The sequence below is a fragment of the Cardiocondyla obscurior genome, linkage group LG20 (genome assembly GCF_019399895.1).
Source record: "Cardiocondyla obscurior isolate alpha-2009 linkage group LG20, Cobs3.1, whole genome shotgun sequence".
Lineage (NCBI taxonomy): Eukaryota > Metazoa > Arthropoda > Insecta > Hymenoptera > Formicidae > Cardiocondyla > Cardiocondyla obscurior.
Window position 1 is genome coordinate 4,689,240 of NC_091883.1, and position 13,074 is coordinate 4,702,313.

The 13,074-nt window shown below is 49.7% G+C and overlaps 1 protein-coding gene and 1 long non-coding RNA gene across 10 annotated transcripts in view; both read left to right on the forward strand.

Moving 5' to 3' along the window:
* The window catches only part of LOC139110427 (uncharacterized), a 32,313-nt gene extending 31,756 nt beyond the window's left edge, over window positions 1–557 (forward strand). The window contains exon 6 of the long non-coding RNA XR_011546999.1: window positions 13–557. This is a non-coding gene — a long non-coding RNA (uncharacterized lncRNA). The remainder of the gene's footprint in view (window positions 1–12) is intronic.
* Window positions 558–11,384: 10,827 nt separating this feature from the next.
* The window catches only part of LOC139110424 (collagen alpha chain CG42342), a 126,546-nt gene continuing 124,856 nt past the window's right edge, over window positions 11,385–13,074 (forward strand). For 5 of the 9 annotated variants that reach the window (XM_070670218.1, XM_070670221.1, XM_070670222.1 and 2 more), the window contains exon 1: window positions 11,391–12,819. In XM_070670218.1, coding sequence (XP_070526319.1) covers window positions 12,132–12,819 — 688 coding nt within the window. In that variant the 5' untranslated portion in view covers window positions 11,391–12,131. Of the gene's footprint in view, window positions 12,820–13,074 lie in introns of all 9 variants that reach the window. The other 4 variants (XM_070670224.1, XM_070670227.1, XM_070670223.1 and 1 more) reach the window with 4 other exon arrangements.

The window sequence follows — 13,074 nt, forward strand, 5'->3', positions numbered from 1 at the left end:
TTTCTTCGGCAGGTTCCGGTAACCGCCACCGTCAGAGTGAGAGATCGTCACTTCGCCTGTCTGTCTTCGTCGCAGCCGTGACTCTCATCTCGTCCCGAGGAAGTGAATTTGGAAGAACGTGAGATAGACAAAGTGCGCGGAGAACATTTTGCACACGGCCCGTCTCGTTCGCTGCGCGGAGTAAGGACTCAGCTGTTCGTTCTGTCGACGAGGATCGAAGGACCGAAGAATCGGAAGATGACTTGGACCTCGCTTAACACCGCAGCCAGCTTCTTCTGCCGGGATCGAGGACGACTGGAGCGAAGACCCGATGGAATCAAACAACGCCAGGAACATCGAGAGTGTAAATTAAAACAACGAATAATCGCTCGTCGCGCTTCGTAATTTTAATCGTTGAAAATCGCCGCGATAACCCACCGTTACTCTTTTCGGTCGTTCGTCTCTCGAGTGAGTGTTAATAAGTGACAGTGATTAAAAAAAAAGCAGAGCAATGTGATATAGTGTCGAGTGATTTTGAGTGTTACAAAACGTCAGGATACTGCCACGTTCGGAGTACTGCCACGGAAAGAAGGAGGGAAGGAGGGAAGGAAGGAAGGAAGGAAGGAAGGACGGACAGACGGACGAAAATAAGCTACCCTAACCTAACCGAAAGCTGCAAAGGTAAGTGAACCGGCAAAACGCCGTAGATCATTCAATTGTTACACGTAATTATGCGTAACTGGCGCCAAGTATTTTTTTTGTAAATGTTCTCCACGCGGAAATTATTAATTACAATTACTTTCGAAAGTTCGTGGTTTATTGCTGAAAATTATTACGGTGAATCAGTCCTTTCTTTTTTTTTTCCCCCTTTAACGTAGATAAAGGAAAAGTAAATGACGCGCGCTCTGTAACGCGTAATAAATACATAAGGATGGGATAAAATAAATGAGGAAGAGAAAGAGCTAGAGAGATATAATTATTTTTATTCATTAGAAATGTAAGGATATTTTATGAATACATTATTTTTTTTAACGTAAGCGCGATATAATTATAACGGGAGAGTAACAAGACCGAGATTGAGAACCAATATGTTACATTGTTAATTCTGGCGTTAATAATCGTGCATCAATAATTGGCGTGATAAATTGCGGTAATGGATGAATCGGTAACGGATCGCTCGGATTGTAATTTACGTTAAATTGACCTATTTATCGCAATTTCACCATCGCGCGACATTTTGCTGCGGAATATTAATCGCATACCGGCGGTACTTTTGTAACTACACGTGTCTCGTGGCCGGGGTCTTGAAAAGCGACGTAAACGGATGTACGCGCGGCTACGAAAATGCGCCATCCAAATCCCCGTGAAATATGACGTTCAAACGATACGTATACGCTTTCGGTATTTTCTCCCGCAGAATGTTTTTAAGTCATTCTTTCTAGTAAACGTCAGGCATGTGACAGCAATGCAGAGAACGTGAATTCCTTATGTCACAGTGTTTAAAGTACCGCGGCTCGTAAATTATTTCGCATCGGATGCAGAAAGAAAGAAAGAAAAAAAAAATATCCCTCCGCGCTTCTTTGTCGCAATCGCCGTGTTTTAAGCAAATAATCCTTTATAAAAATCTTTACAGTTGCATTCAGCTGCAACTTATTCACCGATCATTAGGACCTCTTGTCGTTCGTTAATTTATGCGTTGTCACTAATTATGTATCTCGGTCTTACTTTTAACAAGCCCGATAACTCGTCGACAGCCGGTCATTAAGTTTTTATCCAAAGTTTTCATCTGCCTGGCCTAAAATTCGATGTCGTGACCGCGTCGACGGGCGCGTAGAGAGAGTCCCTGCCCGTGGGGCGATTTAACCCCGTCGTCGAGTAGGTGGCACATAGGCGGTGGTGACTAACAGGCGGAATAACGGCTGGTCGCGCTCGTCAACGGGAAACACAGATCCCGCGCTCGCGATAACGCGCAACGAAAGGCGGCGGCGTTATGCAGCAACGCAACGTCCAGATAGAGCCTAGCTCGAACACGCGAGTTTCTATTCTTGACGCGAGACGCGACAAACTATGCACGCCGCGTAATACGAAAAAGCTGCACAACTTTTCACCCCTTCTGCGACGACGTACCAGAGGCGGCGACTCGACATTTTTCTATTTTCTATCTCCGTTCACTTCCGCGCGAGAAAATTGTAGCGTCCGTTATATACGATTCTCGCGCCGTCGTAAATCCGATTTCGCTCCCTTTCTTTTTTTCTTTTCTTCTTTTTCCTTTTTTCTTTTTTTATATCGTATAAAATATTAAATTTTATTAATATAAATTCAAAATTTCAATATACGCATAATTTATATTTTATATCAGCTTCTCGACCTTCCGGCTTCTATGCGCGAAACAGTTTTTAAACGAGTTTTCCCCTCCTATCAAGATATAACAGGGTGTAAGAGCATTTTGTTATATATCCTCTCGCGAGATGTGCATGTCTATGCAACATACGCCTTTGGTTCCGACACGCTTCTAAACTTGGGAAATTGTTCCTCGCACGAAGTCCGCGTCATTTTCAAGAAACTTCCGTGAAGCTCTCACGTTTATATTTAAACCTTTCCCCGCGAACATGTCGCAGCAGTTCGAGGAAGCTTCACAGCTTACGGCATGTTAAATTGTCTTTTAGAAATTACAAGCGAGAGACATGGAATTATAGCGTGCAGTTGCGGCGCAGCCGTGTAATTATATTATTTCCGTATAAATCGATAATACAATAATACGCCCCGACAATCGGTTGCATATTTCATTTCCTAATCGAGCTCCGGCGAGCATTCGTTAACTTTTACCGCGAAATAATTGATCGAGGGACATTAATTATTTTTTATGCGTTGATACCCCGTATTTGACGGCCGCGAGTCGTCCGTCTCGGATAAGGATTTCAATTCCACGTACGGAGTGCTTTTCTTATTACCGTGCAAAAGCTATCGTAGGGCGCGTATGAATATAAAATAAAGCCCGTGGCGCCGGGAGCGCGATCCTTCTCGGAAGGACAAAAAGCCGCGTGACAAAAATCGTCCGATAACAGTTTCGTCATCAGGCACATCCGTCGTCGAGTTACGGAATGGCCGTAAACCGGTGATATCTCGATTATTATCGTAGCGAATGCCGAGAACGACGCTTTGATTATTGTTCCGACGCCAGACGCGAGCCCGGCGTTTTTCTCGCCGCGACGGGATCAGGGTGTAGCGTTATCGTTCGGAAGACGATATCTCCCAGATGTTTACGAGAGTGGCTTCGTCAAGCGGACTCGGGTGCTTGACCCAAATCGGCAGGCCACTCCGACTTGGCCACGAGTCGAACCGCGCGGACGGGTTCTCCGTTCGAAAGGCTGTTTATTTCACTTGCCTCTCTCCCTCCCCTTTTTCGCAAACGCTCGAGACGTTCTCGACGCGATAAATTCTGGACGGAGGGCGATAGAAAGCTCGCATTGTACGGGATGCCCCTTAGACCAATCGCGCAAATTTCCGAGCGGTGGATAATGGAACTCGCGGTAAAAAGAATGGCGGGTGTTCGACAGTTGAGAAACGAATAGTCCTCGAGCTGTCAGCGTTTGGAAATTACGGCCGAAATGGAGACTTGGCGGCGCGCGAATTGCGGGATAAATAAAATCTTAATCTTGAGGCGATTTTAAGCGAGAGGCATTGCGCGAAGAACGTAGTCTCGGGGGGGAAAAAAAAAAGATAAGCTTGTCAACGGCGAGCGTAGAGTTATTAAAAACGTGCACGTCGGTACATTCAGCTGTCAGAAATAATAATAAAATAATCTCCCGCGCGACTGTCTCGCCGAAGAAAATTCAATCCCGAGTTCCGCGAATAATCTAAACGTGAATTACGTTATCTGGGACACCTTTGTCGAGGTAACAACTGGAGCGGGACAATTACGACTTTAGCGAACTCGAGAAGGGGTAAGAGAGAAGCACCTAATTATCTTAAATTGCTTCGCGGTATCCGTTTTCTGACCCGTAACAGTAAGTTCTGATAATAAAGCGCGCACGCTCTCGCGGAAGGAAACCGCGCGCGATCTTAGTTGCCACGAAATACCCGCGGGGCATCTCGAATATCTAATGTCGAGCAACATCCATCAATGTGACGACCGATCACTTTAACGACTCGGTCGACGTCTGGAAAAGAAACGAGCGCGTCGGAACGAATCCGAGGAACGGCGGAGAGAAGTATTCTAGACGCGCCGATGGTAATCTCCTTAATTTCGTAACCGCCGTCAGCTGTTTCTAAGATTGCTCCTCGACGAACGGACGGAGAAAAGAAGAAGTAGCGAGAATACGACTTGGTTGAAATAGCAGAGAATGACAATGGCGCGCGCGTCACGTTACGTCGTTTATTCTTTTTGTTGTAATTGCGTCAGCGTCGATGGTACTTTACACCCGGCGCGATCGGAGAAAGGAAGAATGGAAACGAAGGCGTCTCTCGGAAGATAGTCGCCAACTGCGCGGATAACGCTTTCAGAAATTCAAATCCGCTTGTTTTACGACACAAATATATTTCGTAGAGTACCGTAAGGAATAATGTAGGGCTGTCAATGACGGGGAAGGGAGATTCGGTGTATTACGTTTTTTCTTTTACTTTCACGGCGTGCCGCCGTCTGCGAGGAAATCGGGACTCGGTGCGCCCTGAGGGTGCGGGAGTTTCCGTCGAGAGGGATACTCCTCGCCTCGTTCCGCCGCATTCAACTTTAAAGCCGTTTTTCTCGAAAACTCGATTCCGGCGAGTACGCCATTGGTATTCCGAGGGGGCTATTCGCTTATCCTCGTCCCTCTGGGCCTTTATCCGGGAAGCGTCTGGCCTCTCCCTCCCTCTTTTCCTCTCGTCCGATCCGGGCTCGGAAGCACCAAGTCGCCGCCGCGCGCACACGTTCCTTGTCCGGCCAATAACGGTGACGAGACCCCTCGTTGCGCCTCTTCATCCGCGACCGGTCATACGGAGAGGGAAGTACCCACTTGTCTTGTCACCCTAACATTAGCCGCATCGCCCGCCGCCTATCGTTCGCACGAAAATAAACAATCGCTGTTCGCGCCGCGCCGCCGAGAGCATCTTCCTTCCGCCTCTTCTCTCCATCCTTCCTCGTTTTAATTTCTCCTCCGTTAAAGAAAAAACTAAAGAGGAGATCCCTTTTATAAACTAAAGAAGAGATCTCTCCACGCGTCTACGAAACCTCGTAATACGCGGCATTATTTTTATATACCCCGCAGAAAGTTACGCGCACCGCGCGATTTACGGTTGCCTATACCGTTTTCGTCTGTATTCAGCGTTTATTTTTATACATTTGCATTGGCATCAAAGCAATAAATTGAAAACGTTGTCATTTCGCGCAGGTAAACGTTTTTCGCGGATAAAAATTATTGATGAGTCCCTTTATCGAAGCCGACGTGAAACGTTGCAGCGTAGCAATGTGTTAAAACTGGAGCGCGAAAATATATAACGCGCGCATCTTTTTAGTAAAGCTTCTCTCTCTTTCTCTCTCCCTCTCTACGCTGCGGAATTATTTGATAATAAAATAAAATGCATTTTTATCTGCTCGCTTCTAATTTATTCTCTCATCATCTTATCACTTTTCGATCCGACGTCGCATCGAAAAAGACTGCCAGGTATGTGCTGACTCGCGGAAACTCGGCTATCAAACGCGAAATTGCATCTACTCGCGGGCACTTATTGGTATACCGGCGTCGTCAGATTCGCGATCGTGTGTCCGTCCACGACGTCGACGTGGAGACCGGCGTCGTTGGCGTCGTCGTAAAATCAAATGAAGCGATCGAAATCCCGTTTCCTCGTCTTTGTGCCACCTCGTCTTCGGTCGCGGGATACCGCACGCCGCGCGCTATGTATTTTATTCACCGTTCTACGACCCGTTTGCCGAGACGCGAATAAAAAAACAATGGTAAAAAAAAAAAGGGTGAAGAGGGAGGGAAAAAAAGCGAACTCCCGATGCAGCCAATCGTGAAGAGCGCGTGCCCGGCATTTAACGCGCCCAACGTTGTAAAATGACAACCAAACGACCGTGTTAAATAACGAAGGGAAAATTCCGATAACGCCGCAAACACGCGACGCGATCTGTGTTTTTCATTGATTTCCGAAGGGAATATTTGTTTCGGCTCGCGATCGGGGGGTTTATAAACTTGGAAAATTATTTCGTCCGTTTGACGCATATTTCTGCCGCCTCGGTGAAAGCAGCGAAGACGCGGTCGCTAACCAAGCTAACGGGGTGAATAAATGTGAAGGTAATAAAGAGAAATCTCCGCGCTGCCAGCGAGAGCAATAAAAGGTAACGAGAACTTCGCGATCTCATCTCGATGAAAAAGATGCTGAGGGAAATTTATGCAAAACGCCGCGCGCCGGGTCAAGAATCGTCGCGAATCTAACGGGAAATTAATACATCGCGCTCGCAGTTCGTATTTCTCCGTGCCCGGCGTCGTCATGAATATCAAGCTAGCGGGGATGAGGACGACGACGATGACGCTGGCATCGGCGACGAAGAGCGGAGTTTCGGCGAGTGCGTCGGCTCGCGTAACGAACGAGTCTTTTCTGCTGAGCGGAATACAAACTGCGCATTGACTCGGGCTCGTTCCCCGTTTTCCGCGGGCCACCACCCTCGCGTCACCCTCGGCACGTGCAGACGCACTCGCGGGGGCTAGATTCGGAATTCGCTTCCCCCTTTCCTCCCCGAAACGAGAGGCTGCTTCAGCGCGACGAACGTGTCCGTTGGTATATAACCGGCTCTCCCCTGTCGCCCGTCACCTCGTCCCTCTCGATCATCCCTTCCGTCGTTGAGCATCCTCCCCCGCGCTTCCGTCGGTCGTCACCGGCTGCGCCTGCTTCCTGGCGGCGAAAGCAACGCGCGCGCGACATAATGCGTTACACGCAACACGCACCGCGCCCCCAACGCGATGACCAGCGTGCCGTGAAGAGGGCATCGGCCGCGATGATTTTTTAATCGCGCGGCGCACGCTGGCCACCCTACGAAAAGCACACAGCAACGCTCAACGATGTTTTTATTGCACCGCCCGACGATGTTTTTCACTCTTCATTTCGCCCAATCTTCACACGTTACGCGAGGGTGCGTCGTGGACCCATTACGATTCATAATGCCGTTTATTAGAGCGCGCAATCCGTCGAGCACGGCCTCGAAGCGATTTGAGCACACGTCGAACAGCGGGGCGCGTGAAATAAACGCGGATCGTCTACGTCTGTACAATTTCTGCATTTATTTACTCTTATACGTCTAAGTGCCCAGAGATGCAATTTCCATCACACGGACGCGATGCAACTCCGCTGTGTGGTCTAGCGCGGATTTTAGATACTAAGCGAGAGAATGGGAGAGCAAAAGAGAGAGAAAGAGAAAAAAAAAATTACATATAAGAGTAGCGAGAAGCAAGAGCAAGAGATAAGAAGGCAGAAGCCAAGAGCAGAGAAGTAAGAGATGGGAATTAATGGAAGAGGGCCGAGGAATTCCATGTTCGCTGGCTGTTTCCTGTCGGAGAGTCGTGTACGAGACGTTTCGGAAATCCAGAGATTAGTGCGGCGAGCGGTAAGAGGACGACTCCTCTCGAGCAATTTGTTCGTACTTAAGACTCGCTGTCGGTCCGCGTACGCGAGATAAAAGAAGCACGCTGCGGGCATTAAGTATATGTAAGCAAGTGCCGCGGCGGCGGCGACGGCACGAGAAATATATCGACCTCGCCCAAAGAGGAATGTCCTCGTCGCGATGCGACGGCACCGGGATCGTATCCGAATGTCTGGGAAAATGAGAAACGGGTCGTCCGGGCGCGGGGAGGGGTCCCCGAGTGAATTCGGGACGAGACGACGATAGGAGATTGGAATGCGGCGCGTGCAGTGCGTCGAAAACGTGCCGCGGCATTTTCCTTCGGCGCCCGACGCTTTCTCCTCGACGTTGCGACCGTGGACGCTCGTTCTGACAAGGACTTATCTCGACGGGCGCGAGTTAATTAGCAAGATTAATTGAACGCGTTAGATATATATCTATTATTTTTTTAACGCTATAATATATTTGTTCTTTTTTATTCGATATTTACAGCGGCGCAGTCTTGTAGCTTTCAACAAACTTCCATTACCGAATTATCTCTCCTTCGTTCGCGTAATTAAATGTTTTCAAGGTGTAATAAGTTCCCCGAACAATGGGCGGTATCCGTTATCCGTATATCTCGTCTCATTTCCCTCTTGCGTTCTTTACTGTATTATCTTCTCAAATTCAAACTCTCTTGGAAACGTGTATATTGAGATTTCCCGTTTTATCGCTCCACCGCTCGCGCGTATAGTTTTCGCCCCCGGATTCACCGGTGCTTTAATTAATTTTATCCCCGCGATTTAGGCCCGAGTGCATTTAATTAATAAGCGGAAGCGGCCGGTTGCGCTCTCCAAGTCCAAGTGGCGATTCGCCGGCGTCGACGCTGACTGACTCTCGTCGATAATGATTACCGCGGACATTCGTTGAAACAGCAGGGCTCGCACCGTATATATCGATTCGCTTCTCGCGACGTTTTCCTCGCACACGCCGGCCGTCCCGGCCCGGCATTCGATTCGATTTAGCGAGCGTGCACAGGGCGAGCGCTCCAGGATGTAGTCTATAATCACTTCCTCTGCCTAGCCAGCCCGATTGGGTGGTAGAGGCTGAGGGGTCGTTCTCGTTGCACATATCCGCCGCGCGTGTATGTACACAACGCCGGGGACACGATCGATTCCGCCGATCAATGTTCCCTAATACAGGGTGTCTGGTAATTGCTGCCAGCGGTAGTGGCGCAACCTTAGGACAGCACAAATAGCCGACGGGTAATCTTGTATGGCCGGGCGGGATTTCGAGATACTTAATGTAGTCCGGATTCTACGGACGCGCGCATACGCTCGCCGTTCGGGCAGCTCGACGCGTAGTCGCGCGCGGTGAAGTAACCGCGTTATCTAATTACGGGGACTACGCGCGTCCCACATTACGTAGCGGCGAACAAACTGCAAGTCGGGAAGGTGTAAAATATTTTATGCGCGTGTCAAGGACTTGGCTCGTGTAAGGCTCTCGCGCGGCCGCATAACAGCTTCGTTATACCGTCGATTTATGCACTTGAATTAAACGACCGCCTCGGGCTCTCGGGGAAGACGCCGCGAGGACTCGGCGCGGAATACCCTCGCAGTTTCGAATTAAACGAATTAAGCTGCTGCATACGCGAGGAGCTCACGAGGGCGACGGACCCGAACGCGCGAGGAAACCGGCGGATGCGAATTCACATGGTCTTAGCCCGGGGCGTCGCGCTACCACCCTCGGAACCGTCTCTAATTAATAGTTACTAAGAGACGAGAGCCGGGAGAATATTACCTGTCCTGCGAGGTACGACGTGCCGATTGTCCGGCAGCGACAGGCGTCGCGACGCGAGCTGGAAATTCGCCGCGAAGAGAGAATTTTTCGATACTCCAGGGGGTTTCTGGTTTTATCTAGCAACGCGGTCGAAACGAAACGTCGAAATGAGATGCGAGAGTGTCGGAGCGTTGAAGAAGCGTCAGCTGCGCGACGAGGGAGTCGAGGATATTACAATAATACGAAACCGAGCTCGCGAACGGACCATCCGGCTACAGACGTTTGTTCGCGACCATCCCACTGTCAAAACAAATATCATTTTCGAGACGACGTCGCTCGCGCGCAATGGAAGCTTAATATTATTCTTCGGCGATAAGGATAACGCCTTCGAGTACGCGAGAATTATAAGCGCAACGAGGGAACGCCGGCAGGTGTCATTTTGTACGAAGAATACGTGGAACACTTAAAAGCACGCCGCTGAATAGCGATAAAACCGTTTCAATTAGCATTTCGCCGAAGTTCCAGAGAGCCGCGGCGTCGAAAGGAAGGTTTGTAGCGGCAGTTACGTTGCCAGCGAGTCGAATGAATGCGTGGAGCACTCTTTTTTCCGTGCTGGCTAGTTTATCTCGCCTTTCAGGGGATCTTGCGTAAGAAAGTAAACGCTGTGATTCGATAGAGCGTCGCGGGTAAAGCGTCGCTCGAGACCCTGTTCCTTATTTAGAATTTGCGCGATCGAAGTCGGGACTATACGAAGACTATAAGCGGTCGCGTGCATTTCTAATTTATCGCGCCGTTCCATATCGAGATAACACGCGCAACGGAAGAGGATGAATCGGCGGCAGTTCTGTGTTACCGAATCAGATACACGGACTCGGCCGTCTGTTCTGAATTTTACATTTAAAAAACGCGCGAAAAAGATTTTCGTTCGGCCAGCTTTGCGCTCGGCAATTGCCTATCGAAACAAACATTGATTTTAATATCGATACGCGTGCCCGCAATTTTTTTTTGGGATCTGCGATTCTAATTTTGTGAAAAAAAAGAAAAATTCAATATGTAGGAATATTCGTGACAAAATATATCAGATTAGAATATTAGAATATTTTCCGTCTGGAAAAATATTTTGCGGGAATATATGGTGTTTCATATTGATTTTCTGAATCAAAACCGGCGAGAAGAATCTTGCGTGTATTAGCATTTCAAAACCTCGCGGCTATATTTTGAAATGTTTTCCTAGATAATATTAAACGTTCATTACAACAGAAACGCTAATGATTTTAATAACGAATATTATGCAAAACAATCTCTTCCTCGGAAACATCTTTGCGCGTAAAATAAAACTCATATATTTTCTGCGTTGCAACTTGATTATTACGACAAAGTGCATTTCTAAAGGAGAAAATTCTTTACGAAGTGAAGTCGCGTTATACTTATTAAATCTCTAGCTTTCGAATATCACGGCAATATTATCTAATAAAATTTTCTAAATAATAAAATTCGTCGGGGTTGAAAACGAGTCCCAGGCCGAAGATGTACAGAGACAAACAGTCGAGAGTTACGTCGGGCGAGAGTTGCGCGGACAAAAAACCAAAATAAACATAGCCAGCGGCCAAGCTCCGCGCGTCACGTTCGTAGAAACTGGGCGGGCGTAGGATAAAAAACAATCTCCGATGCTCTGAGTCGTTTACGCGGCGTACGAAAGCGGGATCCTCCGGCGTGTAATCCGAGTGGATAATGGACGATGGTAGGAGGAGAGGAGTGAAAGAGGCTCTCTCCTCTCTCGACGGGACGGGGTTCCGGGCGACCGGAGGCGGCGAACTCCGCGGGAACGGACCGGGCGAGGATCGGTGCAAATGGAAGCGACCGTTTCGTAGGTCGGGCTGTTAGACACATCCTACGTACGCGAACGGAAAGGTCGGTCGGCAAGCATTTGCGAGCGAAGTTGGTTGCGCGTTCCGTCGCGAGCCGAGGGGAACCGAAGGCGGCCGAGTCGAACGAAGCCTCTGCGCCTCCACGGCTTGCGAGTGGCAGCATCGCCCCTCCACATCCAGTCGTACCGCGATTGTTATAGTGTTCACTTCGTACGCGCGCTTCCCCGTGCTTTTTCTCCCTCGTAACGGCCGGACGTGCTATCCCAGGTCCGAGAAACGCGGTAAAGCGGGCGTTTCGTATCGCTGGCCCTCGAACCTTTCTCTTTTCTCCCGTCTCCCCTTCGCCTTTTCGTCGCTGCCGAAATCTCGCGCGGCGGCGACGACCGCCACGAAATTTGCCGTCGCCGGCGGACGGTTAGTACCCTCGTCCACTCGGTCGTCCCGTTACGCTGTTGGAGACGTCGAATTAGTCGAAAGGCAACGCCAAAGTCGCGAAAGAAGGTGAAAACGAAAAGTGCGCGGGCCGCCGCCGCCGCCGCCGCGGGCAGCGCGAAGTCTCGGCCACGACGCGCTGACAACTTGAACGTTAGCGTGGACGAGGGTACGCGCGGCCACGTTCAGGCCGACGCGCGGTCTCGTCGTCGGAATCGCGGAGTGGTGAGGTCGAAATTAGTTACGCTACCGGGGCCGAGAGCCTGCGTGCGGCGAGGATGGACTCCAGATGGACGATGACGCCGCGACGTCTGTAACGGTCGTTCTTGTCGCCCGCCGTGTCCTCGACGGTATCAGGTCCGCCGTATCGACGTGCGTCGCGCGGGTTATGACGCGCTGTGCCGTTTAGGGACGCTCGACATAGCGCTCGCAATCCGAGTCCGTGTAGCCGCGAGTGCGTGCGTGCGTGTGTGTGTGCGCGTAACCGACACGCGACAGCGATGAATACCGACTCGGCCGACTCCTGGTCGGCGGGATCGTCGCCGGGCTGCCTGGTGGCCACGTCGCGACCGCGGAAGTGCCGCGACGCGAAGGTCGCCGGCCTCAACTGGGCGATGTGCGTTCTCTGCGTGGCGAGCTTGGCCGTGTCCGGCGTGCTTCTTTATCGCGAGCTCGCTCTCGAGTCCAGGATCGCGAGCCTCGAGGCGCGCTGTTCGCGCGTCGAAGGTACGACGTCGTCGCCGTCGGCGCGGGACGTCCAGCTGGTCGAGGACGTACGGATTCTCAAGACGCAGATGAAGGAACAGCTGCGGCTGGTGGAACACCTGAGGGACGTTCAGCCGCTGGCGGAGGACGTGAGAAAACTCGAGGCTCAGGTACAAGAGCATCTGCGGCTGGTGGAACGTCTCAAAAACGCGACTTCGTCGGTAAGGGACGTCCAATTGCTCGCCGAGGATATTCGGAAATTCAAGACCCAGATCCAGGAACAGTTGCGGCAGATGGAGCGTCTTAAGGATTCCACGTCGTCGCCGGCGTCGCGGGATGTCGCGGAGGATATGCAGAGGTTCAAGACGGAAGTGCAGGATCAACTTCAACAGATGAAGCAGAAGCTGCACGACGACATGGAGTACGTCAGCACCTGGCTCTTCAGGCCCAAACGCGATATCTCCGAGTGTAATTGTCCACCAGGTAAGTCATCTCATTTACAAATGCGTTTGCACTTGATCGCGACGTATTTTTTAATTGTAATTAATTTTGAAGTACCTAATTTATCGATCGGCTTTGTATAATGATCGTTAATAGTTTTGATAAAGTCGTTCATGAAATAAATATATTGTATGTATTTTATATTAAGTATGTTTTTTTTTTTAATAAGTTATACATATGTTGTAAATAAAATAATTTAAAAGCTGAACAATTATTTTTAAAATAAATTTCATTTGA